The sequence below is a fragment of the Eubalaena glacialis genome, chromosome 1, assembly GCF_028564815.1.
Source record: "Eubalaena glacialis isolate mEubGla1 chromosome 1, mEubGla1.1.hap2.+ XY, whole genome shotgun sequence".
Classification (NCBI taxonomy): domain Eukaryota; kingdom Metazoa; phylum Chordata; class Mammalia; order Artiodactyla; family Balaenidae; genus Eubalaena; species Eubalaena glacialis.
Window position 1 is genome coordinate 90417474 of NC_083716.1, and position 27008 is coordinate 90444481.

Sequence of the window (27008 nt, forward strand, 5' to 3'; positions counted from 1 at the left end):
AGTGATTTAGGAAGTTGAAGCCTTTGATAGTCCCTGAAGCCTTTATTAAAATGAAAACCCCCTTGGGAAGGGTCATACCTGAAAGTGTTCTCCACTGGAACTTCAGTTCTCTATCAAGATTCTGGCAGTGCTGCAGAGCTGGAGTCGTGAGGGACAGACGGGGGTGGGAGAAGCACCATGGAGAAAGGCTGGGCCGGCAGGAGGCGACAGGAGGCCCCAGGCCACCGGCTGCAGGGCCCTGAAGCATCCTTGCCTGGCACTCACTCGGTTGACCCCAATGAGGATCTCTAGAAGGGACCTGTGTGTCATGTATGCTGATCGGCTTCTGGCTATCAGCAGGGGTGAGTGGAGGACTAACTTCATCTCCGTCCACATTTAGCCAGCGGAGTCTGTTGCAGAGAGCATCTCTCTAAGGAAAGATATGACGTAATCAGAGTTTCTATAGGAGGACAGCCTTTCTGCATCTGCTCCAACTGGAGGGGCTACCGTTGGAAAGGTGCATTCTGTGCTCTTAGCACGTACATGGGGCGAGCTCCTTACCCAATAAGAGGACAACAGGGGAACGGTGGTGGGGAAGACACGCACGGCACTTGCTAGGTGTGGATTACAGTGTTCCGGGTCTCCCAACTGCTTTCACTTTTGATTATTCACTCTAGTTTTTTATCTTTACGCATGAAAATGAGGAATAGCTGTGTATGTGCTTTGCAATTGGCCTTTCTAGTGTGGAGTCACCCTTAACAGGAAGGAAATCTAAACAACGCAGTAGCTCCAAAACGGCTGGGTAAACGTGGCCGGGGTGCCGTCTCACCCGGGCGGTGTGCCGTGTCGGAGGGCGCGCTGAGCTGAGAGCTCCCTGCTCTTCCTGGGCTCGCAGCGTGACAAGTGTGGCTGCCTGTGCGCCGTGGGCCCTTCTCCTGCCCAGAAGACCCGCTCCTCTGTTCCGAGACGCTTAGGTGATAGAGGTCACTCACCTCAGCCAGGGAGGGCTGCCCCACGATGGGACCTTTTACTGCCTTCCAGCCCCCCCGAGTCCGCGTCCTCGTGCTTGGTGCCCAGGGAGCTGGTGCACAGGCTAGACTGGCGCTTGGGGCGCTGTGGTGGGAGGCATGCTTCCGTGACGGGGCAGCGGCATGGGGTCAGGAGGCAACTAGGGCTCACACTTGGGCTCTGACCTTCAACAGCTGGCCCGAGGTCTGTGTCTCTTCTTCCGCATCCGTAAAACTTCCTTAGAAATGTGGTGCTAACATACATGAGTCTCGAGTGCAGCTCTGGGCGCGTCACCAGCCCTAAATGAAGGTTAGTATCCCCTCCCCATACCGGACACCTCACACTTCGGTACGTTGTAGAATTAAAGGATGTACCCCAGAGGCTCCCCTCCTGAACGAATAATCTGACTGTTGTCCAGCTTGAACAGACCTGTTGGGCACGAGACAACTGGCTCTGGGTTTCTGTTCTCAAGTTCTCTGAAGCCGGGCCTCGGGGGCGGTCACCTTTGTGCCTTCTGTTCCTCAAAGGCTAAGTATTTCTTAAACATCCCTGAATGCTTTAGAATTCAGGCGTCAGCTGGGTGTCTTCCCAGTGGCCAGGGGCTGAGCCCATGGCAGCAGGTGGGCCTTCCAGGCAGAGTGGCCCACGATGCACAGGCGATTGTGTTTCTAGAGCAGGTCTCATCCGGGTAATTTATCCTACTGATAATTTTCGTACAGACTTCATCCTGAAGCTGCATGATTTAAAGCTGAGGAAAAAATAACATTGCCACGAGATGGGTGACAAGAATAGCATTTGTGTTGGAAAACAAACTACAGTTTAAAACAGCAGACGCTTGTCCGAGCTCGTGCTGCTGTGGCCAGCGGGGCACTGGTGCCCGGAGGTGGGTTTGCTCAGGTGATGGTGGAGCTCCCGGTGAAGGGAGAGGGCTCGGGCCCAGGTTGGGGTCCGCGGGCGCCCAGCCCCACCCAGACCCAGAAGGGGAAAGGAGGTCCTGGTGACACAGCCTTCGCCGAGGGCCGCCCCCTGGGCCGCAGTTGACGGTCCCGCCAACACAGGCCGTCGAGGGGCGGCTCTGGGCACACACGCGCACGCCCTCAGCCTCTCTGCCTCGCTGCCGCAGAGGCTGCCTCGTTCTTACACATAGCAACATCAGGGTCATATAGGTCTTTGTGAAGTAAAATAAACGTGATTTATTCCTATTTACTGATAAATAAATAAATATCTCCCTGGGCAGCCTTTGTGGAGTTGGGCTCCAGAGTGTGGCCTGAGAGAGGAAAGGCTACCAGCAGGCCAGAGGCCAGAGTCACCCCAGCTCACTCACTGTGACCGTGACCTTCTCTGGTCCTTGCTTCCTCGCGGGAAAGTGAGGCGGATGTGCCGTCTGTCCTGGAGGCCACGGGGCGACCAGCGGGACGGTGTCAGCCTCTGCCCGCAGTGTCTCCGGGGTCGCCCTCCCGTGTCCGCACCTGCAGCGTCCTGCCCGTCCCCGCCCAGCCTCCACGCCGAGAGGGGGGAGCCCAGGCCCGTGCTGCTTGTCCCTCACTTGCCCAGGCTTTTTCTCCCTCCCCACCCCACCCCCTGGGGCCTGGTTCTCCATCCCAGCACCCCTTTCCCTGTCTCTTCCGTCTCTCGTCCTGCGTTCTGTCTCCCGCCATGGTGTGGGCGGATGTGCAGGGAATTAGAGGGATCTCATCAGCATCTGGGGGCCAAGCGGCTCCTGTGGTTTCCTTTGTCCTGAGGCAGGGCCGGCACCGGCTGTCTGTCTGGCTGTGGGGCGCCGCGGGGCCCTGGGATAGTGGAAACTACACCCCTGTCCTCTTGCAGCACCCCCTTGTCCCCAGCACACACACACGCTCAGAGTAAATCCAGAGGGGCTGATGGTGGAAAAGAAGGAGGACGGTGTGCGGGTCTGCAGACCTGGGCTGTGTGGCCTCAAGTGACTGGCGAGTCTGTAAAAGGGGGTAATGGATCGCACCAGTGATTCTAAACCAGGAGAGAGAGAGTGTGTGCGTGTGTGTGTGTGTGTGTGTGTCGGGGCGTTGCCTAAGAGAACCAGGGTGGGGGGCTATCACCCATGTCCTGCAGGTCCTCCTGTGGGGGGGGAGTCCAGTGCCACCCACCTCCCCATCACTGCGTGCACGGACCAGGCGGAGCCCGCTGCCCTCTGGGGAGGGGAGCCTGGGAGCCAGCAGTGCCTGGATGGTAGGGGCCAGCAGAGCACGGACCAGCTGTCCCCACCCACCCCCGCCCATCAGTGATCTCACGACCGTCATGTCCACACACATCCTTGACCAGTTGCTGCTCAGGCCGGGCTGGGCCCCGGAGAGGAAGTCCAGGTTTGACCTTCCGAGGCCCACTGTCTGGGGGCAGGTTGCCACGTGACCTTTACTTTCTCGTTTGGGTTGGCAAGGGCCGGACCATTTCCCTTGGGGCCTCGCAGGGCCTCTGGATTCTCCAGACTCATCCTCTCTGGCCTGTGGCTGAGGTGTTCCAGGGCTCGGGACCAGCCTGTGCCACTTGCTTCTGGTTTGTTTGCTTCTTCAGGCTCCCAGTATTTTTTCAGGGCCAAGACAGGATTCCCAAAACTGCGCATTTTCTGTGCGCGGCCCAGCGTGTGTGTCTCTGTAGCCATGTGTTTAATCTCCTGTGTAGGTAAGCACAAAGGTCCACGTCTAGGGTCCTGAAGAATGTGAGGCCCGGGTCTCTGACCTCTTCGGATACATACACACATGCATGCACGCACACACAGGTACCTGGAAAGGGTCCCCGGCTCCAGGACCTGCCCCTTTGTCTTCTCCCTCCCTCATCGGGTTCCATAACCCTAACCCTCGATGCTTTTGACCTTCTCTGTTTACTGCCCTCAAATCCTAAAGAGCCACTTCCCTTTTCATTCCCTCGTTCCCTCATTCATTCATCACTCACCCAACAAGGTATCTGCTGAGCACCTCCCGTGGGCCAGACAGTGTTCTAGGCGGTGAAGATGCAACAGGGAACAGAACAAAGACCCCTGCCCGTAGACCCTACACGCACCGCTTCTGTTACCCTCTCTCCCGGGAGTCACCGTAAGTGACAACATCACCCTGACTTCCCCGACGGTATCCTAACAATATCCACGACTTCCTGTTGGTACATCAGCAGCCAGATACCTGGCCGCGCTCCTCCCGGCCCCACCGGCTTTCAGGGAGGGGCCGTTTCACTTCAGCAGCACACAGTTCTTTCTAAGAATCTACTTCAGCCACGAGAAGACCTCGCAAGCCCACGTGTGCGTCAGTGGTCGGCTTCCAGCTTTCCCTCCTTTCTCCTGATCAGCCGCTGCCTCACAGCCATCCTCATGGTCAGAGCTTCATCGCATACGTGGAGGGTCGCAAGCAACCACAAAGCTAGAGGGACCCACTGTGTGGGGCGTCTGTGCCCCCGTGCACAGGGGCGTCGGGGCGAGGCTCTCCGGCGCGTCTTTCCCCAGGTCCGGTGACCTCGCACGAGTTGTCCCCATGAGCCTGAGCCTCCGCAGCTGCGAAGCGGGCGTCCCAGTGCCTCCTCGGTGGACTGTTGCAAGAGGAAGACCCTGCCAGTCACACGCTCGCTGTGGGGCTCGATGCCAAGAAGACCCTCCGCCAGCGCGTCAGGGTTTTCTGTCCTTTCACGGGCACACTTCTTGAAGCCTAGGATGGTGGCATCCTTTTCAGTGCTCCTCCCCCAGCGCCTGACGGCATGGTCCGCTTCTGTCACCTCTCATGGAGGAAGGACCAGGGTGGTCCAGGGAGTGCGGGTGAGGTTGCCATGCTACCTGGAACTGGCCAGGGCTGGCAGCAAGTTGGGGACCTCAGTGGTCTCAGCTGAGGCCTCATGAACGGGAGGAGGTAGGTCTGGGGAAGGAGCCTGAGGAAGAAACAGTGTCCCGGGTGGATGGAAATCGGGCACGGACCTGATGTGATTGGGGCTGAAGAGCTGCAGTGGGTGTGGTGGCCTCAGGGACGATCTGGGAAGGGATGGGGGACATTAACTCAGCATCCGGGTGGCCCATCCTCCCTGGCCACTCTGCACGAACTGGGGCTGGAGGTGGGCAGGCCTTGGACGGCTCCTCACCACCACGTCCCTCCCCCATCAGGTGCTACCCAAGTGGGAAAAACACTTCTGTCCTTTCTGTACCCAAGCTGAGCTTTCAAAATACAGCCTCATGTGAAAAATAGACACGGTGTCTAAATGAAACACAAAGTGTGGTCGCCAAGGCTGCTGTTCTGTCACAGCCATCTGGTAAGCGAGCTCCTGGAAGAGGGACAGGAGCCGGGGATGCGGGGTTCACGGATGCTGTCCGCAGGTGGTGAGGCAGTATTACTGGGTGTCGGGCGTGTGCGACGCACCTTAGGCTCCTGACGTACGTCGTCCCACTTCATCCTCACCCAAACCCTGAATTTCATACTGTTGTTATCTTCCGTTTACCGGCATGGAGACTGCAGATCACCGTGCTGTAGACTGAACGTTTGTGCCCCCCAAGTTCGTATGCTGAAACCTAACGCCCAGTGTGATGGCGTTGGGAGGTGCTCAGGTCACGAGGGTGAGGGTGGAGCCCTCGTGATGGGATGTGTGCCTTATAAAAGAGACCCAGACAGCTCCCTGGTCCCCTCCCCACGTGGGAACACAGCGAGGAAACAGCCCCCTATGAACCAGAAGGGGGCCCTCACCTCGCCGGACACCGAATCTGCCTGCACTTGATCTGACCCTGCACTTCTGGCCTCCAGAACTGTGAGAAGTACATTTCTGTTGTTGGAGCCCCCTGCCTGTGGTATTCTGTTGTAGCAGCCCAAACAGACCAAGACAAAGAGGTTAAGGAATGAGCCCAAGGTCCCACGCCTGGCGAGTCATGGGGAGCTAGACGCAGTCCAGGGGCTCAACTTGGCTGGACAGCAGCCATTTCAGAATGACGATATGAGACTTTTATACGATTATTGACATTCCTCAAAATAACTTACATCATCGTCTTGTTGTTTCGTTAGTCTTGGAAGGGAGATGATGCAAGTGACCAGTGAGAAGCTGAGACCCAGAGAAACAGCAGCTTCCCGGAGGTTCAGGCAGACGAGAACCCGGAACAGGGCAGCTCCCGACCCAGCCCCAGCTGTGTGCAGCTGTTCCTCGTCCTTACACACCTCCCTCCTCAGCACTAAGGAAGAGGGAAAGCCGTGTCTTGGTGCCCAAGTGTCTTAGTGGGATGAGCCTGGTCCAGGGCAGGGGGATGGGGGCGAGCGTCGGGAATGAGCCTAGGAGGAGGGTGGGTGCAGGGGGAGCCTGGTCCAGGCCTTCTCAGTAGCGTGGGCTGGTGAAGACCACAGCACACTGGGCATGGCAGGACTCACAGACTTCCAGGGCCGGGAGGGGAGCCTGGTCCTGGCTTTCTCAATAGCGTGGGCTGGTGAAGGCCACAGCACACTACTCATGGCAGGACTCACAGACTCACAGATTGTCACAGAATAGCCTTGTTGCCTCCTGGCCTTTGGGCTACTGCCAGTAAAGGAATCACAGTTACAGTGACATCTGAGTCTGCTCTGTGGCGTCTCTGTGCCGGGCACACTGTGTCATCATCACCTTGCTACTCACGCTGAGAACCAGGTCTGGTCGGAGGAGTAGGAGTTCCTTGTTCTGTCTGTACAAACATGTCTGACCTGATCTCTTTTCACGAACGGAGTCCAAAGAATCGTTTGTGCACATGAGCTCGACTGTAGAAACACCGCTGCTCCAGACAGAGGACACGGTCCAGGTGAGAGGTTCCGCGGCCCCAGGGGAGCGGGCACTGCCATCCTTTCTCTCCCAGGGCTCTCTTAGCTCAGTGCACGTGGAGATGGTCACGGCCACCTCTGCACAGCAGAGCGCTCCCAGGAGACCCTTCGGAGCAGGTTGACTGCAGGTGGAGGAACTCGAGTTGGCTGTCACACAGAAATCTTACGTTTCGTGTGAAATAGGCTTTCTTACGTGCGTGTATGTGCCTCATACAGTGAGTGCTTCTGAAGGTGACATGTCGGGCTCGGGTGCATGTCACCCCTTCTCTGTGTACCAGCGCTTTGCCACATGACGTCTAGTCAAGGTTCTGGATTTAGTGTCTCCATTAGCCCACAGATTAGCCTCTTTCTGTAGGGACTACACGCTGCTATTCTATGGTCTGTTCGCTATGAACAGCATCAACTTGCATTTGTTACCTGTCACTTAGCTGTGAGCAAAAGTTACGCAAGGGAAGAGGCTTTAGAGCTCTCGCTTGGCCGCCTGGCTGCATTCTGCAGTGGAGACTTAGACCTCAAGTGTTTGTCAGATAGCTGGCTTGTCATGCCTATCAGCCACCGGGGGAAGGATGCGAGAGACAGGACGATTACGTCCACCGAAGATGAAGACCAGCTGCAGCTGGCAATGAGAACAACGGGTCCGCCTGTCTTCTGCGTTACCCATTTATGGACTGTTGTGCCTTAAGATTTTTCAGTGTCTCCAGTGAGAGGAATATTTTTGTGATGATGCAGGATGTTCCCGTTATATATTTTTTAATTAATTAATTAATTAATTAATTATTTTTTTGCCTGCATTGGGTCTTTGTTGCTGCACGCGGGCTTTCTCCAGTTGCAGCGAGCTGGGGCTACTCTTCGTTGCAGTGCGTGGGCTTCTCATTGCGATGGCTTCTCTTTGTTGCGGAGCACGGGCTCTAGGCGCGCGGGCTTCAGTAGTTGTGGCACGTGGGCTCAGTAGTTGTGGCACGTGGGCTTAGTTGCTCCGCGGCACGTGGAATCTTCCCGGACCAGAGCTCGAACCCGTGTCCCCTGCATTGGCAGGCGGATTCTTAACCCCTGCGCCACCAGGGAAGTCCTCCCGTTATATTTTTATACCGTTTGATTTGGCCTGGAGATAAGTTATTTTGTTATTTTTAAACCGTTAATTCAAAATATTGTGTTCCTCATATATGTCGCAAAACCGCTGACTATTTGTACCCCAGAGTGCCAGTGTATGCAAAATGCCAATCTCATCTCAAAATGAAAGCTTCAGTCTCTAAAAGGTTATGCTTTCGAAAGCACACAAAGCCAGCCTTTTCTTTCAGACAGGGCAAAGGTGGGGGTCAGTGCCACATGCGGGGTGCCCGGCTGCCTCGGGTCTGGGTGGTGCAGTGGGTGGAGGGAAGGGGGTAGCCGGAGCAGCTCCTTCGAGACCGGGACCCACGCCCCAGTGGGCCTCAGGGCGACTGGCCAGGACCGGCCATTGTCTGACTTCCACTCACTGTAGGGTGGTTATTACTCCAATTTGATTGATAAGGAAACTGAGGCACAGAGAGGTTATGTGGCCTGCCTAAGGTCACACAGCCAGTAGCTGTGGACAGGGAAGGGGGAAAAGGCATCAGAAGACGCAGAATGGCCAGGGGGAGTTCTGCAGTGGTTTCCCTCAATTCAGGAAGGGAGGGAGGGAGGAAATTAAACCCAACAAGATCCTGAGCCAGCTCACCCAAGCTGGGCACCTGGACGGTGTCTGTGACGCACCCCTTCCCACATCCTGTCCGTGACCAAGTGTCTCCCACCCAGGGCTCACCTGGCCACCCCAGCTTGGTGTCCTCAGGGAGGTGCAGCCAGGGGTGTTCCAGCTCTGCCCCGCCCTGCCCGCCCACTCAGGCCTCCTGTTACACACAGAAGCTGCTGGCTGACCTGACCTCTCCACCAGGCATTAGCACGGGGGGCTGCTGTCCAGACACCAGACCCTGCCTAGGGGGCTCAGCACCGATGCTCCTCCTCCTCGGTGGGCATGGCTCCTTCCTCCTTGCCACTCACCGTCCATCCACCATCAGCGGGAATGTGTTGAACACACCGTGTACTGGGCTCCGAGGATGCAGGGTGATACGACGGCCTCGACCTCTGAGGGTGGGGCAGCAGAGGCAGGCCACAGCAAGTGTAAGTCCCTAAGAAAACCACCGTAGGCTGATGAACACAAGGAGGGAGACCCAGTGGGGACCGAGACTGAGAAGCCCGGCACTGGTCAGCTTGCAGTTGGGTGGGCAGGAAAGCCTACAGGTGGGGATGCTCAATGAATCTAGAGGCCAGGAGGGCTTCGTCCCCGCAGACACGCCTGCGTGGACGCAGGCCCTGTGGTGGGAAGAGATGCCGGGGCCCAGGCCTGACACCAGCTCCACCTGTGAGCCGAGCACCGGCCCGGCATGGAGCGTGGCCCAGGACGAGCCTGGGGGTGGGGCATGCAGGGCCCTGAACCCTGAGCGCCTGGTGAGGAACGTGGCTCTGCTTTCAGTGCAGTGGGCACTCATGGGGGCGTTTTCCTTACGCAGAGGGGTACTGTGGTCCAGTTTGTGTCTTTAAAATAATTTCCCTGTTGCTGTCGGTTATTTGGGGAGGGGGGATGCCCTTGCGGGAGGCTGCTTTAATCGTCCAGGCCAGAGGCGGCAGCCGCGTGGGAGGGAGGGCTGCACGCGCTGGTTGGTGGGCACGGTGTGGCGGTGAGGGTGGCAGGACGTGCCGCAGGGGTGGGCGTGGGCTGCAGGAGGCGCGGGACCCACGGTGGTCCAGGTGTCTGGCCCAGGTATCCGGGGGGCTGGTGGGGAGGAGCGGAGGGCGGGGGTCGCAGTGGGGAACCTGGGTTTCGGTCCAGACACCGTTAGCTTAAGGTATCAGCCTGTGTGCCAGTCCTGGTACCAGTGGAAGTGATCAGTGGATGTGGCCGCTTCTGGATGGAGGCTCCCGGGCTCAGGCCGTCCCCGCTGCCCCCTCACCTGTAGTCCGTGCCTGTGCCCAGCACACCTGCAGGGGGACCAGGGGAGGAGCCAGAGAAGCACAGGGACGGGCCGTGGCCACCCCTCCCGCTCCGTTGGGTCCCCGCCGGGTCTCAGTGACTTCAGGAGCAGCCCAGACCTCCCCCACTCTGCGGGCAGCGAGGACCCCCTGAAGTGTGGTCCGTCATGCTCACGGTGCTTCACTGGCCCGGCCCCGGTGCCAGCCCAGGTCCCGTGCCCCTCGACGCCTCGAGCCACTCACCCTCCTCCCGGGGCCTTTGCACGAGATGTCCTCTCTGCCCGAAATACTCTGCAACGTCTGCACCCCCGCCCCACGGGGCTGATGACTTTCCACCCATAAAGGCCAGCTCGCATGGCCCCTTCAGGGAGCCTCCTGGACCCTGTCCCCAGGACCTGGACTCAGGGTCCCCTCGTGGGCACAGCCTTCCCCAGCCTGACGTCACCGGGTCACTCTCCGTGGCCTGCTCCCCTCACCCCATCGAGAACCTCTAGGGAGGGAATACCGGTCGTACTCCTTTCTGTTCCCAGGGTCACCGCGACGTTTTTCACTGAATGGTGGTTCGCTGCCACCCTCGAGTGACCGCCCCCTTTCCAAACAGAACATCTGCTTTTGTAGCCGCTGCTGAGAAGAGGGGTTAGGGTTTCCTCGCATGCGGTGGGCTGGGGAGTCTCCGGGGGATGAAGCTTCACTGAGCGACTGTCAGGGTCCCCCGGTCTGCAGGCCTGCTGCCACATCCTGGGTTTGATCCCCTGGAGGCCGAGGGAACCAGGTGGGTGGTGGTGATGGAGCCTTGAAGGAGCGGCGTGGTGACACGATGGGGTGGGTGGGTGTGAGGAGGGAGGGGAGGGAGACGGTTGTGTGAGTTTATTAGCTGGACGCCAGGATAAGCCTGGGCAGGCGTCCCCTCTCCTCCCCCAGGGCCGCCCCCAGCCCCAGTTCCATGCTGCCTTTACGTTTTTGGCAGCGTGGGGTCTCCTCTCCCTCCAGAGTTGCTCCTGGCTGTGCTCTGTGACCCTCCTTTGCCCACCTCGGAGGCGGAGGGATGCTGTGTGGTCGTGAGGACCACACACCTGGCTTGAGTTGTGTGCTTGCTGTTGCAGACAGCCACGGCCCTTGTGGTCGGAGGGGACACTCGGGAGGGCGGCAGGGGCGCCGTTCACAGCTGCAGCAGGGTGACTGGACCTAGGCCCGGTGGGACGAAGGTCACCCCGCTCTAAGGCACTTAGAGGTGGGCGACCTTGGGCTGTGTCCTTGCGCTTCTGAGCTCCTATTTCCTCACCTGCAGGCTGGGACGTTGCTTCACAGGTCATGAGGATCACACGGGTTAATACCCAGAAAAGCTCTTGATACATGAATCAGAAGGGAGGGAGTCTTTTCTCGGCTGGGGATCTGCCCACCTCTGGGGCCTGATTATTAAACAGATAAGAGGGTATCAGCTACTTCCCGGTTTCTTCATTAAGTGGTTGGCCAGGCCCGAGTTTGCTGTGTGAATTCGTTTTGAAATGGTCTGAGAGGCAAAATGACTTTAAACATAACCTTTGGAAGAGAAAATTTCATTCTGCTTACTCAGCATGATGTAGCCATTAAAATGCTGGTTTTCCTCCTTTTTGAAAGCTACCCCTGAATAATTTATGGCTTCACCCACCAGAGGCTGCAAGGTTTGCGGAAATAAAATGATTTCAGTCAGGGCGGCCGTGGAGCCGTCTTGCTGGCCTCATTGTCAGGTCAGCCAGGGCCGGTGCCCATGGCACCAGGACCGCCTGGAGCCCTTCCAAGAAAGGATGGGTGAAAGAATATGGTGGCCACTTTGCCCTCTGGGCCTTGGTTTCTTCTTCTGTAAAATGAGGGCAGTTAGAGCATTCTAAAGCCCTCAGCCCGCCGTCAATGGATTTCTCTGGATAATGTCTCAGTAAAGGTTACCCAGTTGTAGGTACCTCCGTAGGGCCAGGCACTGTGCTCGGTGCATCCCCTGCATCCCCCGTTCATCCTGCCCCACACGACAGCCTGGCAAAGCAGCGGTTACTGTGCCCATTTTATGAACGGGAGAGATGAAGAAATCTATCCAAGGCCGTGCAGTTAGTGAGCAGTAAATTTAGGGTTGCACCTCCCAGATCTGTCCATCTGCATTTAAGACCTGGGATGCCTCATGTACACTGTCAGTCTTAATTTTGCTGTAGAAAAGTTGTTTTTCAGAGACTGCCTACATCAGTCGTAGAGGAAAGTTGGGGGTGGGCTGGGGGTGAGTTTAAGGTTCCAAAGAATGTGCACAGCTTTTATTAGAAGTCACTATAAGGATGCAGTAGAAGCAAAGCTTGTCTCCTTCAGGTCTCTACGTACTGTTAGCCTGGCTTACATGGAGTTGAAAGCCATGTCTCTTTAAGGATGTGTGTGTGTGTGTGTGTGTGTGTGTGTGTGTGTTTCAAAAGGCTGTCCTTGCATTTGTAAAAAACTGTGAGGTTTTCATTGCATTGGTGAAATTATCTAAACAAGCCCCTTCAGATTTATTTACTAATAAATGTAGAGTCACCACCTAGACAGTACCTAATAGATTGCCATCTCACTTGAATGGAACCTTTCGGGCCCCGAGTGGTGAAAGCATTCTTATTTCCAAAGTCACCTGAACTTACAAGGAGACGAGAGCCAGAGCGCCATGCCGAGCTCCTCTGTTCAGAACTCGCTGTGTCTCTGGCGGGTGCCCTCCACCCTCCTCCCCCGTGTGCCTTTCTCTTCCGATGGTGTTTCTGGTCTGCCAGATCTGTGAGGCGGGGCCGTGTGCAGGGCGCAGTGGGGAAGCGGGGCAGGGGGAACGCGGGGCGGCGTGTCCTGTCTGGGGAGGGGTGGAGGGCAGGACGGCTTCGGGGGGTGCGTTCGGGCTCCTCCCGGGAGGGAGTCGGGAGGGGAGGTGGCGCTCGGGCGGAGGCCTCGAGGGGACCCAGCGGCTGTAGCAGTGGCGCTTGGCCTGCCTGCCCAGGTCCCACCCGGAAGATGCCGCCCAGCGCCAGTGCCGTGGACTTCTTCCAGCTCTTCGTCCCTGACAACGTCCTCAAGAACATGGTGGTGCAGACCAACCTGTACGCCAAGAAGTTCCAGGAGCGGTTCGGGAGCGACGGGGCCTGGGTGGACGTGACGCTGCCGGAGATGAAGGCGTTCCTGGGCTACGTGATCTCCACCAGCACCTCCCACTGCGAGTCGGTGCTCAGCATCTGGAGCGGCGGCTTCTACAGCAACCGCAGCCTCGCCCTGGTCATGAGCCAGGCCCGCTTCGAGAAGATCCTCAAGTACTTCCACGTCGTGGCCTTCCGCTCCAGCCAGACCACGCACGGCCTCTACAAGGTCCAGCCCTTCCTGGACTCCCTGCAGAATGGCTTCGACTCCGCCTTCAGGCCTTCCCAAACCCAGGTGAGGCCGCCGGCCAGGGCCGGGCCTTCAGGGGTGGCAGGGGGTCGGGAAAACGGTGGGTGGTGACCTTGGCATCCTCCCAACCTGCCTTGACCCCGAGGTCACTTCCGGGGTGTCCCTGCTCATCCCCCAGGCCACCAGCCCATCCATCCCCATCCGATCAGAGGGAGGTGATGGAGGAACAGCTCCAAACCCCATTCAGCGTTTTGCTCCGAGATGCAGTTTCCCTCCTCTTTTTCCCTCATCCTCCCTCTCTTTTTTTTTTTTTTTTATAAATTTATTTATTTATTTATTTATTTATTTTTGGCTGTGTTGGGTCTTCGTTTCTGCACGAGGGCTTTCTCTAGTTGTGGCAAGTGGGGGCCACTCTTCATCGCGGTGCGCGGGCCTCTCACTATCGCAGCCTCTCTTGTTGCAGAGCACAGGGTCCAGACGCGCAGGCTCAGTAGTTGTGGCTCACGGGCCCAGTTGCTCCGCGGCATGTGGGATCTTCCCAGACCAGGGCTCGAACCCGTGTCCCCTGCATTGGCAGGCAGACTCTCAACCACTGCGCCACCAGGGAAGCCCCTCCCTCTCCTTTGATTACACTTTCTTTCTGAACTATGGTTTGCTCAGGGTAATGTTAATTTTCTCGTATCCTCCGAGTACGTGCTCATCTGCTGGTGGTGAAAGGAGGCGAGAGGCCTTCTAGGGGGTGAAGGGAACGGGCCTGGGGTTGCAGCCGTCCTCAGGCCGTCGGAGTGGCTCAGGTGCTGGGGTCCCCGGGCCCGCGTGGAGAGTCGGCCGCCTTTGGACTGGAGGTGACAGAGCCCCGGCCCTGACTGTTACGGCCTCTCACCTTCCTCGCTTCCTAAATGGAGGCTGTGTTTGCTCTCGGCTCCCGAGCCCCGGCCTTCTGGTTGGCTGGGGCAATCGCATTTGGCTGTGGTGAGACAGTTTCAGAATCGTCCTCAAAGTTGCTCTGCTGGTCTGGAAACTGAGGAGGTGGCTCCTTCTAGAAATTTCTCTAAGGAAAACATCAGGAGGTTCACGTGGCCCACGTGAGCCCAGTTCCCTTTGACCTGTTCCATACGGAGACAAAATCTTACTTCTCTTTTATTTGTACACTTAAAGACCCACCCACCCACCTACTTTTCCTTGTGCTTTTCCTTAAAGGCCTTCGTCATGGGCCTCAAGTTCTTTTCGCTGTTCTCTTTGAGATCCTCTCCTAATTCCCTATCTCACCTGCTCCGCACAGCTGGAAAGCACAGGGTTTCCGTGGGGAAGATAATGTCCTGTGTCAGGTCCGCGGTCCCTGCACGGTTCTCCTGTCTCTGCTCTGCTGTCCTGTGAACGTGCCGGCTCATGAGGGTCTCCAGGTGTCTGATGCGCCTTCTGACTCCTGGGAGGTGTTCCCTCCTCTCTGCCTTTGCAGGTTTCCCATCTCCAGGACCCCGTGTGACTCCAGGCTTCCCGAATCCCCCGACTATTTACAGGGCAACGAATGCCGTTTTGTCTTGTCACTCACCTTCCTTCTTACCAGGAGGTGGGGTCTTTGGGGACACATGCCCTGCCTTATAACAGGCCCTGCAGGACCAAGTACAGGGCTGGGCGTGGTTTTTTTGTGTGTGTCACTGAATATTTGCTTGGTTGAAAATGAGCCAGACCAGAGACACATTGGCTGGGATGCAAGGGGAAAAAACAATATTCTGGCCATCCTTGGCATCAAACATTTGAAGAGCTGCTGGAGAGGGCTGTGAGCTCGCTAAAACTGAGCATCTTCCCAGAGTCAACCAAGCAGCTCCATGGATGATTGATATTTAACAGCCTAAAGATAAGGCTGTCCAGGGTCCTTCCAGCCCCTAGACGAGCTGTACCCATGATGGCACCCATGTTTGTTGTGTGCCTGCCGTGTGCCGGCCCCGGGCGGTCTGATCCTTCTGGAACGGCCGCATCAGACACCTGAGACCGGCGTCCCGGGCGATTGCCATGCCTGTGTGTGTGTCCCCAGGGTCCGTTTAGCCGGTGGGCACACTGCAGCACCCACTAGCGAATTCTGAGCTGTGTGGGCTCACCCCTTCCCAGCCCCAGACATGGGTGCCGTGAGGGGGGCAGGTGTCTGGGGTGGCAGCTCTGCCCTCCTGCGTCGTACAGCTCAGATGGGTACGAGGGGAGACCCTGGAGAGACAGTCACTTTATTCTTGCCGCCCACATCTTTTCTTTGCGTCCAGTTGATGAGACTGAGAAAAGAGGGGCTGACGTGAGATTTAGTCTGGGGAAGGGCTCTCGGCTCTCTGCTCACGTTGGGGTTTCTTTCCCCCCCCCCCCGCTTTGCTTTTTCTTTTTTAAATTTTACTTTGTATTTAATTTTTATTTTTACCTTTGTATTTGCAAACTTATGTGCTCTCGTTGCTACCATTTTCCATCCCGTGCTCTATATGTTGGTCAGGATCCCAGCAGGAAACAAATGCTATGTTCCAGAAGGGCAGTTGCAGAGAATTGGAAGCTGGGACTGTGGACAGTCAGGGTTTAGGGGCATCACCAGGGTGGCGAACACCTGGGCTGGCAACAGCGGGAAGCCGCCGTGAGCCTGTGCCGAGGAGCGGAGCGGGGGCAGTGACGGCTGCAGCCCGACGGCGCGGGCAGGCAGGCAGGCAGGGCTCCCATCTCTTGTTCATCCCTCCCTCGTGGCCAGGCGCTGGGGGCAGGGCCCTGGGGCGTGCAGTTTATAAGAGGTTGGCCGCCAGGACACAGCGCAGGGTAGGAAGGTGGAAAGGGGGTCTGGGGGGCAAACAGTACCCGGTAGAGCCCACCCACCAGACAGGAACGCGAGGCAGAGGGGAAGAGTCCCTGGGATTGGCTTTCCAGTGGGCTGGTGATCACCTGGAATTTCCTCTTCCTCCTGACTCTGGGCCCCACTGAGCCAGCTCTGCGTGAGGAGGGTCAGCCAGAGGAGGTGAGACCAGAAAGTGCAGCGTGGATTGGAGCAGGCTCGGGCCTTCCTGTGGGCTGGCGGTCCCACCAACACGGGCCGTCGAGGGGCGGCTCTGGGCACACACGCGCACGCCCTTAGCCTCTCTGCCTTGCTGCCGCAGAGGCTGCCTCGTTCTTACACGTAGAAACATCAGGGTCATATACGTCTTTGTTAAGTAAAATAAAGGAAATCCTCAAGGTTTCCCGGCTTTCCAGCTTCTCCTTCTCTGAAATCCCTGTTGGCTCTGGAACATTCCATTCAAGGAGAAGGTGCGTTTTCAAGGTGCAGTCCTCCACCCCGAGGCCTCAGGGCTCCATTGACCGGTCTTCACTCTGCTTGTTGAGACCAGTGGCAACAGTCCCCGTTCCATCCCCCAGCAGACTCGGCTCCAGGCTCCGGGGAACGGCTCTGCATCGCCGCCATGCACACACCGCACCTCGGCACACGGCACCCTCAGCCCTGCAGTCTCTGGCGCCTTTTTATTCCAGCAAATGTGACCCTTTGGGATGAGTTTACAGAGTCTCCAGACTCTACCAGTAACCCCAGCAGCGAGGTGTGCCCACGCACGAGTGTTTATACACAGCTACTAAATGGGGAGATGCTGCATCTCCTGAAGCCCGGGGGCAGATTAGTTAAAGGAGGATTGGGGGAGGGATTGCGGAAGTCAATACATGGCCGCCGTGTCTCCCCTACATAACCACTGCCCCCCCAGCCTGAGCTCGTCATACCCGGCAGGGGCTCAGGACACACAGCTGGGTGACAGCAGTGCTAGACGACGACAGCCTGGCAGAGGAGGGGGCAGTTTTCGGAGCTCTGGAGAGCGCCCTACCCCATGCTGCGCTCAGCTGTGACCCGTTCCACATGCCTGTAATGAGGGTGGAAAAGAGGAGAAGCCATGGAAGGCCAGGCGTTCCTGCTGGCTCTTTTGCGCTGGTGAAGCATGTGATTAAATAGAAACTTGAACGGGATTCTGTGATAGGTGCAGGTGGAGTAGAGGACGTTGGCCTTCTGGAGAGCAGAGAGAGGGCCGCATCTTCCTCACTCCCGGCTCCACCCGCCCGCCCCTCCGTGTGTGGGACGTGGCCATCCTGCTGCAGTGGTTCCAGATGGGCTTTGAAGGTTTGAAGAGCCGCACGGAGCCGGGCGTGAGGTCAGCTTCTCCAGCCTCCCCTTCGTGAGCTCAAGGCAGGGGAGGCCGGGCTTAATGCCCCCCGCTTCCAACAACAGAACACTGAAGGCGCTGGTATGCACACCTAAGACCCAACACTGCAGGGCAGTTATTTCTTAAGTGGAATTCGAGGTAACATGAATAGGAGAGCGGAAGGCCACTGTCCATCTCACACTTGGTCAGTGCTATCCCCTGTTCTGCCCTCGTCAGGCCACATTCTGACATCACCTGGGAGCTCGCTGGGAGTGCAGAAACTCAGGCCCTGCCCCAAGCTTTCCGAAACAGAACCCACATTTCATAAGATTCCCAGGTGACTAGTTTGTTCATTCAAGTTGAAAGGCCCTGATGGAGAGCAGACATTGGCACACTTTTTCTGTCAGTGGCCAGGTATTAGACTTTGGGGGCCGTGTGGTCTGTGTTGGGACCTTGTAGCCCAAAAGCAGCCACTGACAGCACATCAGTGAGGGGCACGGCGGGTTCTGGGAAAACTTGATTTACAGCGGGCAGTGGGCCAGCCCCTGATCTGGAGTTTTGTGAAGAGTTCTTGGAATCATAGTATTTCCAGCATTCTTCATTTCAGTGAACCACACACGTACGTACCAATCCTTAAGGAAGCTTGAAATTGGATTGGAAGGGAAGTGTAGCAGGTTCCTAAAATTTACCCAGAAGTCCCCCCAAAAGCTTTAGCTTGAAGGAACAAAACTTGGGGCACCCCTGGAACCTGTTTTTATGCCATTTCTTTTTACTTTATTGTCTTGTCATTGAAAAAGTCCTGTCACCGTGCCATCGAGAAGTGGAAATAGGTGAAGTAAGTTACAAATTGCCTGGGGAGTCCCACGTCAGAAAGGACGTGATGACCCAGAGGAGAGCCAGAGGCTGGGTCGTGGCAATGAGGGAACTGGGTCATTTCAGGAAGAGTTTTTAAAAAGAGAATGTTTAGCCTGGGAAAAAGAAGGTCATGGGCCAGCATGAGAGCTGTCCGGAAAACCTAAAGAACCTAAAGAATCGTGTGAAGTTGGGTCAGTAGGTTTAGGTTAGATGTAGGTCACCTTTGCGTCAGTGAACGGTTGGAGCATCCATCAGTGGAAAGGTCTTCCTTGAAAGGAAGTGGGTGCCTCTACCGGGTATGTCCAGCTGGAAGTCAGGACCGCTGCTGGAGGTCCCTCTCCCAAGTGAGAGTTTGGTCTGAGGACCTTAGGCCAATAATAATAACTGTCATGATGATTTCCATTTACTAAATACCTGCTAAGTGCCAGTTTCTCACTTAATCCTCCCCCAAACACTGGTATAGACAAATGAGGAGACTCAAGGAGACTCAAGGGGACTCAGGATCAGAGAGGTAAAGTAACTTAGCCAAGGTCACACAGCTGGTCAAAGGCAGAGGCTAGATTTGAGCCCAGACCTGAAGACCCCCCCTGAGCTCACGCTGCCTTCCATGAGAATCTCTGTTTTTTCTTTCCCGGCAGGTGCTACATGAACCCCTGATTGATGAGGATCCTGTGTTCATTGCCACGTGCACGGAGCGGGAGCTGCGGAAGAGGAAAAAGCGGAAATTCAGCCTCTGGGTCCGACAGTGCTCTTCCACCGGCTTCATCATCCAGGTGAGCCCTGGGCCGGCCCTGGAGGCCGAGGGAGGATTTGGTAACCGGTGAACTTGCCCACTTACCCTTTTCACTGCGCCTCACTAGATGCTGCAGCTTAGGCTGGGCTGCGCCGCTCTCTTCCTCGCTGGGGCACGGGGCTAGCTGGCGCTGTCCGCTGCACGTTCTTCCTGCCCGCTCCGGCCCCTGGGGTTCAACAACAGCCGTAAACACCGATCAGGGCTCAGGCCCTTACAGTGTCAGCCAGAGGCTTCACCAGAATGGCGGGCACAGAGGTCGCTGCCATGGCTCTCGAGGGTGCGCCGTGTGACGCCCCAGAAAGAGCCCCCAGACCCCGCCGGGTCTCTGTCCTAAGGACACCTTCTTCAGAGGCCTGCAACGGCATCAGGAGCTCGGCCCTCTGAGCCAGCCTTGCCGCCTGCTCCCTGGCTGTGCCCTGAAGAGGTGGCCGGGCTCTGCTGCAGGAACAGTGTCAGACGCGGAGCTGCCGGAGCGGCAGGGTGCGGAGTGCGTGGAAGGAAGAGGGGGGGCTGGCGAAGCGGACCCCGGCTGGGCTGGTTCCTCCCGCCGTGCCGCTCAGGCCACTCGGCGGCCCCCTCTGCCCTGCCCGGCTGCAGCCCCAGGCCCAAGGCGCAGGGGGTTTGCACACCTCCTCCCGCCCCCGAGCCAGGGAAGGATTCGTAGGAAGGTTCAGCTGAGCATCTCCGCGCCGCATGTGCTCGAGCCACGGCAAGGAAGGTGCGTGTGCCCCAAGCAGCAGCCCGCCCTGCCCCGCGGGCCGGGGGGCTTCAGGTTGGGCTGGGCCCGGGCTCTCCAGATGGGCTCACGCACAGGCTTCAGGCTGTTGCTAGACAGACCCGCCCCAGAGCGGGAAACACTCCGGACGTACAGCCTGGGCCCTCCCTCCCCACACAACCCCTGCCATCGCTATAGTACCTTTTGCAGTGACACTGCCCTGGGGACAGGGGAGTCCGTTTCACTGTATATATATGACATTCAGTCATTCTTTGAATAAATACTTACTGCTGCGTGCTGTGGCCTGCAGCATCGGGCCAGGCACGGGGGTATGCAGTCATGGCTCTGCCTTCCCAGGGGTCACCGGGGTATGAAGTCATGGCGCTGCCTTCCCAGGGGTCTGCCTGTGTGGCTTTTGAAGGAATGTTCGCATGTGGGTTCTGTGTGCATCTGGCACCCCTTCCTTTTTACTGTAAACTTGACGAGTAGCGAGGAGTCACGACCATTACCTGCAAAGCCCCCCCCCCTCTCTCTCTCTCTCTCTCTGTCTCTCTGTGCAGGTTCCTCCTAGTTTTTGTGAAACCTATAAGATCCCCATCTGTCAGATAAAAGGTTCGGATTGGTACCTTGAAGTTTCCTTTTATTTCTAAAACTCTCTGATCCTAGGAAGCTTTGTGCAGCTTGAGGGTTTGAACTGAGAAGTCAGGATTGAAGCTGGCAGCTCCCGGTCCCAAGCAGTCTGGCCTCTGCCGAGGCCGGGGCGACTGGAAGCCCCGTGCACGCAGGTGCTGAAGGGGTACCTACCCTTGGCTGCAGGCTGTCCCGTGGCAGGTGAAGCGAGGACTTTCGTGGCCTCCCCAGTTCGCTGGTCGAGATGAAGGTGTTTGTGGTGGCAGCAAAACAGGGAGGGACACCTCCGTCTGAGAAGGACCCACGCAGCCTGGGGACGGTTGTCTCTTTAGCATCCTGGCCCTTGTCTTGGTCCCCCAGACCCTAATCCTGGTTAGGCAGCGGCCCAGGCAGATCCAGCCATGGGGCGAGGGGCAGGGGGAGCCTCCCACCCCCGAGCTTTCACACCTGCATCTCCTCTGTTCTCACACCAGCCGCGAGGTACAAGGGGCAGTGGTACGCACACCCGTTTCCCAGATGAGGTGGGTCAGTGCTGCTAATGTTCAGGGACCCCCTCCTCAGTCCTGAGGACCAGCTACAAGCCCAGCTCTGCTACTTCCTGTGTGAACTAAGCCGGCTCCCAAACTGTCCTGGATCTTAGTGTCCTTATCTGTAGAGTGAAAGGATGGGGGGGCCTTAATCAGTGAGGCCCCTTCTACTGCAAGGTTCTGTGATTCTTCTCTTTTTTAACGTCACCTGTGGGATGGTGTACACAAGCCCATTTTCTTCATTTTAGTTTGTCAAATAAATTCTTCTTCTAAGTAACTTTCCACTGGAGAATCCCGGTTGCTGAGCCTAAAGAGGCTGTGGCCATCCTGCTGCCCAAGTGGCCCTTCACCCCCTGCTGTCCTCCCGCTGGTAGCAGGTCTGAGGCTGGCCGATGGGAGGCCGGCCGACGTGGCGCATGAAGGGGTCGGAAAGGGCGTGTGCACGGTTCTCCTCTGGCCTCTCCGCCCTGACCATGAGCAGATGTCCCGGCTGGATCGCTGAGTCCTGAAACCATGAACTCATAAAAGTGATCGCGGGCCACGGAGGCTTTGCTGTTGTGTGTGACACGGTAACAGAATTGCCCCGGGGCCCGCCAGTGAGGGTCTGCAAAGCTGACCAGGTAACCTTCTTCCCGTTACCCTGTCATGGGCACAGCTGATACCCGGAAGGGACAGTGGATTCCAGGAGAGACCCAAGGCCTGGCTTCGGCTTTATAGTGTCATTCGGCCAAGACTAAGGTTTGCTGACTGGACTGCATGCTTCTGAGGTAGGGCCGCATGGGGGATTAGCTCCGCTCGGAAGATTCTAGATCAAGGCTTAAGTGAGGAATAAACATTCCAGATTGGGTAGTGGTTTCTCAAGTGGTCCCAGTAGAGGCCATTGTGAGAGCTGACCAGGAGCTCCAAGCCTCAGAAGCGGTGAATGCTTCCCCTCAGGGCGCCTGAGCGAGGAGGGAAAGCCCACAGTTCGACAGACAATGCTGCTAACGGGGAGGGTGTCCAGAGGAACCCCGGTATTTTCAGTACTTTTATAGGTTCACTGCTCTTGGATGCATCTGAAGGGGAATCTCAGAATCAGATGAAAGTGGTTAAGAGTCCTGGGTGATCTAACCCGTGAGGGGACGGTAGGGAGGTGTGTGGGAGAAGAGGTGAACCGTGTCGCCCTGAAAATTAAGGAGTTGATGTGTTTCACTTCTGGGAGTGCAAGAGGAAGGGAGTAGAATGTTTCCAGGAGGAAGAAGCCATCAGAGGAGGTGCCGTCACTGCAGAGAGAGTCACACCCGCGTGGAGACGCTGTCCCGCGTGATGACGTGGCACTGCCTCGTCTGTCCTCAGCTCTCTCCTCCAGCCCTCCTTCCAGAATCTCGTATGAGAGGCCTGGATCGTGGTGGGGCCGGTCCCCCATTTGGCGTTTGTAGAGCTGCCCTGCAGGCCTACTCACCACAAAAGCCCTCGGATCCAAGGTGTCTACCTTGGTGTCTCCCCCTGCACCGAACGCTGAACACCAAATCAGCATGTGACGATGCCAGCCTGCAGTGCTCAGGGCCGGGGAACAACCAAATGAGGCCACCCACGCTGCCCTGGGAAGGAGACTGCTGCCTGTAGGACTGGGGCCACGAGTCTGAGGTAATCTGGCAAACTGTCACACGAGGAGCGGTGAGGGATGAAATTTGTATTGTGTCTTGTGGGCCTATCCTGAAGGAGCGTATCTTTTTTTTTTTTTTTTATTGTGGTGAAATGTACGTAACGTGAAATTTACCTTTAAGTGGCATTAAATACATCACAGTGTTGTGCAACCATCATCACTATCCATTTCCAGAACTTTTTCATCATCCCAAACAGCTGAGAGCATCTCTCTTAGCTGCGGGATGATACACGATCACACAGAAAAGAGTGAATTCCCCCCAAGCAAAGGCATCCTCCGGATACACCGTGGATGCTTCTGGAGCTCGGAGGCGGGGTCACCTGGCACCCTGGTCTGGTTGAATGTTCAGCTCTGGTCACACTCCCCCTGGTCAGGCTGCTCTACCTGCTGTGCCTTTGGGACTCCTAGTTACGGGCAGGTGAGTGGCCGGAACAGTGTATGTGCTCAGCTCTTGGTCCCAGCGCAGGCCGTCTGTGCTCTGTGCAGGAGAGGTGCTTGCAGTCACGTGTAGTGTTCTCGGGCAGTCTGTTGTCAGATGGCTCTGGTGGTGGTGGGGGTTGAAGGGGGCGGTTGCAGGGTGCCCGTGAGTGCCCGTGAGTGCCCGGTCTGCTTCACCTCTTTTCTGACCCAGCCTTTCTGGCTTTACCCTCTGACGTTAGCAGGGCTCAGAGGGTGTGATGGGTAATTTCATGCCAATTTGGCTGGGCCACAGTACCCAGATATTTGGTCAAACACTATTCTGGATGTCCCAGTGGAGGTATTTTTAGATGACATTAACATTTAGATCAGTGGACTTGGAGTAAAGCAGATTGCCCTCCCTCGTGTGGGTGGGCCTCATCCAATCAGCTGAAGGCTTAAATAGAAAAAGCCTGACCTCACTGAAAGGAGAGGCAATTCTGCCAGCAGACGGCCTTTGGATATGAACTGCAGCTCTACCCTGGGTCTCCAGCCTGCCAGGCTGTCCTGCAGATTTTGGACTTAACAAACCTCCATAATCACACAATCAATTTCTTGAAATAAATATCTCTATCTCTTGCTAGATGGATAGATGAATAGAACTCTCTCTGTATCTCTGTCTCCATCCCGTTGGTTCCATTGCAGAGGGATTTCCGCTACCACCTAACTCACACAGCCTGTTTGTGTCTGAGGCTCCCTGGGTTCCTAGAGGGCAGGGACCACGGCTTCTTCAGCCTTCCCTCTCTAGAGCCTAAGGGGCTTGCCAGCTTTTTTTTTTTTTTTTTCTTCTGAAGTCAGAGACATCCCTATTATCAAGGAGTTTACAAAATAGATGGGAAAACAAGACGTCTACAAAGGAAAACCTAAGTGCAGGTTGTTTTCTAACCACACTTTATGGGATTAGCGTTGTGCGCAGCACTGAAGACCCAGAAGTGAATGGAGCCCTCATGGCCTCTCTCACAGGAGAGATGGAAGTATGAAAAATATTCATGAGTAATAGATACAATGGAATACTACTCAGCCATAAAAAAGAGTGAAATAATGCCATTTGCAGCAACATGGATGGACCTAGAGATGATCATACTAAGCAAAGCAAGTCAGACAGAGAAAGACAAATACCGTATGACATCACTTCTATCTAAAGTATGGAATCTAAAGTATGACACAACTGACCTTATCTACGAAACAGAAACAGACTCACAGACATAGGGAACAGACTTGTGGTTGCCAAGGGGGAGGGGGATGGGGGAGGGATGGAGTGGGAGTTTGGGGTTAGCAGGTGCAAACTGTTACATATAGAGTGGGTAAACAACAAGGTCCTACTGTACAGCACAGGGAACTGTATTCAGTATCCTGTGATAAACCATAATGGAAAAGAATATGAAAAAGAATGTCTATATGTGTATAACTGAGTCACTGTGCTGTCCAGCAGAAATTAACACAACATTGTAAATCAACTACACTTCACTAAAAAAATATTCCTAAGTACAGTGTGACCTGTATGTGAGGGGTGTGTGGAATGTTGTGAGGCTGTAGGATGGCGCCTTTGGGGCTAAGAAAGGCTCCCGGGTGCCCCAGCGGGGAAGGTGGACCATGAGTGCAGAGATTGAAGTTGACAGGCGGGAGGCAGTGTCACTCGCCACAGGCCAGCCCTGAGCATGGCCACCGAGCAGGATGCAACCTTGCCAAGTGTCCTGCTGTCCTTACTTTACACCCGGGAAAACCGAAGAGATTGAGTCACTTACCCCAGATCTCAAGGCGATGATAGGTGGAGGCAGGAATGTGAGCCGCAGGGCTGGCCGGCCCCCTTCTCCGCGGTCTCGGCTCCCAGGACCCCTTCAGGGAGGGAGGAGGAGACACCCAGTGACCCGGCTGGGGGCCAGTGCATGCCCATGCAGTATCTTCTTCCAAACATGGGCGGGCGTCTTTGACACCCATCAGAGTGTTCCTGTGACTCGCCTTTGAAGTGTCCGTTTCAGGAGAATCAGGTGATCCACGGCGTTTCTGTCCACAGTGGAGAATCCTCAGGGCTGACGGAGGCGCCCACACCCTGGAGTACTTGCCACGGGTCCCCTGGAGGATCTTTAGGCTTTGTGACCCCAGGTTTTGACAGCCGTGGAACAAGCAGGTGGGGGAATCACTGGTGACGTGAGGCTCTGACCATCCCAAGACGCACTTCCTCCTTGGGTACAAAGCTCTGTGCTCTGAGACCACGGCTGATGCCTTCTTTTTGCAGAACCACTGCCGTTTCCAGATCAGAGGCGTGTGGTGCACTGGAGAGAATGTTCTTGGTGTGTCACAGGCCTGCCGAGAGCTGCCCCGACCCCAGCAGGTCCTCCGGCCCGTGCCGCCTGCGAGCTGAGGTCCCCGCCTGTGCCCTCGTCCGTGGCTCCCAGTGAGCTGAGGGGTGCAAGGAGGGGTTTGTACAGAAGAGGACCTGTCCAGTTTCAGCGGAAGCCGTGTCACCGGGCGGCTGGGGATTCTTAGTCTGCGACACTGAGGTCACTCATCTTGGAAGCCTTGTGACCCTTCCATGGGCACAGAAGGAAACTGTCTCTGTAGGGACTGTTGTTCTGTCTCTACAATGTCAGAAAGATTGCGAACAAAGTGGGGAAAACTGGCCCACAGTTTAGTTAATGCTGTGTTGACCTACGGTGGTTATGTGGAGCCCTGAGACTCTTTGGGGAAGAAAGAAAAGAGTCTACTACTAAAAAAAAAAAAAAAAAAAAGCTGGTATGGTCAAAAGCGCCGAATTCTCCCATTTGAATGTGTTGAACTAGGCCGCCTGCCTCTGCAATGTGAGACCTAGGGTCCCCGAGAGGGAGGTGGCGGCTGGGAGGGCACCGGGCAGAGGGGGGCACAGAGCAGAGGCCTGGGAGACCCGTGCGGGGCTTTAATGAAGGGCCGGTGCTCCGCCTGCAGAGGACAACTGGACAGTCTCTAGAGGGTTGAGTGCTGGGTGCCGAGCAGGGGCAGAGCCGTTCTAAATGGCGAGCATGGTCCTCTCGCTCAGCGCGTGCACCTACACCAGAGACACTGGGCTTCAGAAGCCGGAAGTCAAATGGAGCCCCCAGGCCAGGGGACCCTGCCGCCTGACCCCGTGTACATCACCGGGTGTGTCCAGGGGACCCTGGGAGCATCTGTGAGGGGCCGCACACTTGGTGTGGCTGGCCCAGCTGCTCTGGGAGCCTTTTCCTCCCTTCAGTCTAATCCGTGGATTATGAGCTGCTTCTGCAGTTCAGAAAAGGACCATTTGCATCCATGGAGCGCTTGCCGCAGGCCAGGCTCCACAACTAAGCACTCTGCGTGCATCGCTCATTTTCTCTTCACGACCATCTTCGGAGGTAGGGGTGCTCCTGCCCCTGTTTCACGGTGAGGAAGCCAAAGCCCAGAGAGATTCGCTGCCTCGTCCAAAGTCTCAGCCTAAAGGGACACAACTGGGATTATTAAACCCAGCCTTCCCGACCCCGGAGCCCACCCTCTGGACCACTAAGGTATGATCTCTCCCCAGGGAGATAACTTTTCTCCCTTTAGACAAAAACCAAGTCTCTGTTTCTTACCCAACTTGATTGTTGTGTGATTGATGTTCTAGCCTCAAATTGTCACTCATCTCCCTTATTTTGAGACATGCTTTTTATGTTGAAAGAACTTGAGGAATTTGCACTGAAGTTTTTTTTTGTTTTTCTTATTTGACTTTTAATTTTTTGTGTGTACTAGTGAATTGCTCCTGACCTAAAACTAACTGGATTAGCTTGAAAAATGGGGCTCAGAATGGAATTAATTAACAAGAGTGAATTTTGCTTGTGGAATCAAAAACTGGGCAGCGCATATACCGATCTGTTTAATTGTGCAGTGGCCGGGATGCTAGCTTCAGTCCTGTCCAGGTTGAATGTGGCTATGTTCCAGGATGGAATTGGCTGGGGCACAGGACATCTGTCACAGACCTGAGTGTCCTTGAGCAAGCGGCTGAGCACTAATCCCTTCCTCATTCTGTGGAATGGTTTAGTTTGCCCAGCCCTCCTTACCATATAGGGAAAGAGAGACAATAAAGAATGTAAGTGCCATGTAGGTGCATCAGGCGCTAACTGGATCAGATTAAACCCTGGCCCTCTCCCCAGGGAACTACACTCACGTGAGGGGTGCAG

At 56.2% G+C, this 27008-nt stretch overlaps 1 protein-coding gene across 1 annotated transcript in view; it reads left to right on the plus strand.

Moving 5' to 3' along the window:
• The window catches only part of PGBD5 (piggyBac transposable element derived 5), an 86065-nt gene that overhangs the window by 39689 nt on the left and 19368 nt on the right, over positions 1-27008 (plus strand). Inside the window, exons 2-3 of the mRNA XM_061198762.1 lie at positions 12721-13148; positions 18736-18870. Of these exons, the coding sequence (XP_061054745.1) occupies positions 12721-13148; positions 18736-18870 (563 nt within the window). The remainder of the gene's footprint in view (positions 1-12720; positions 13149-18735; positions 18871-27008) is intronic.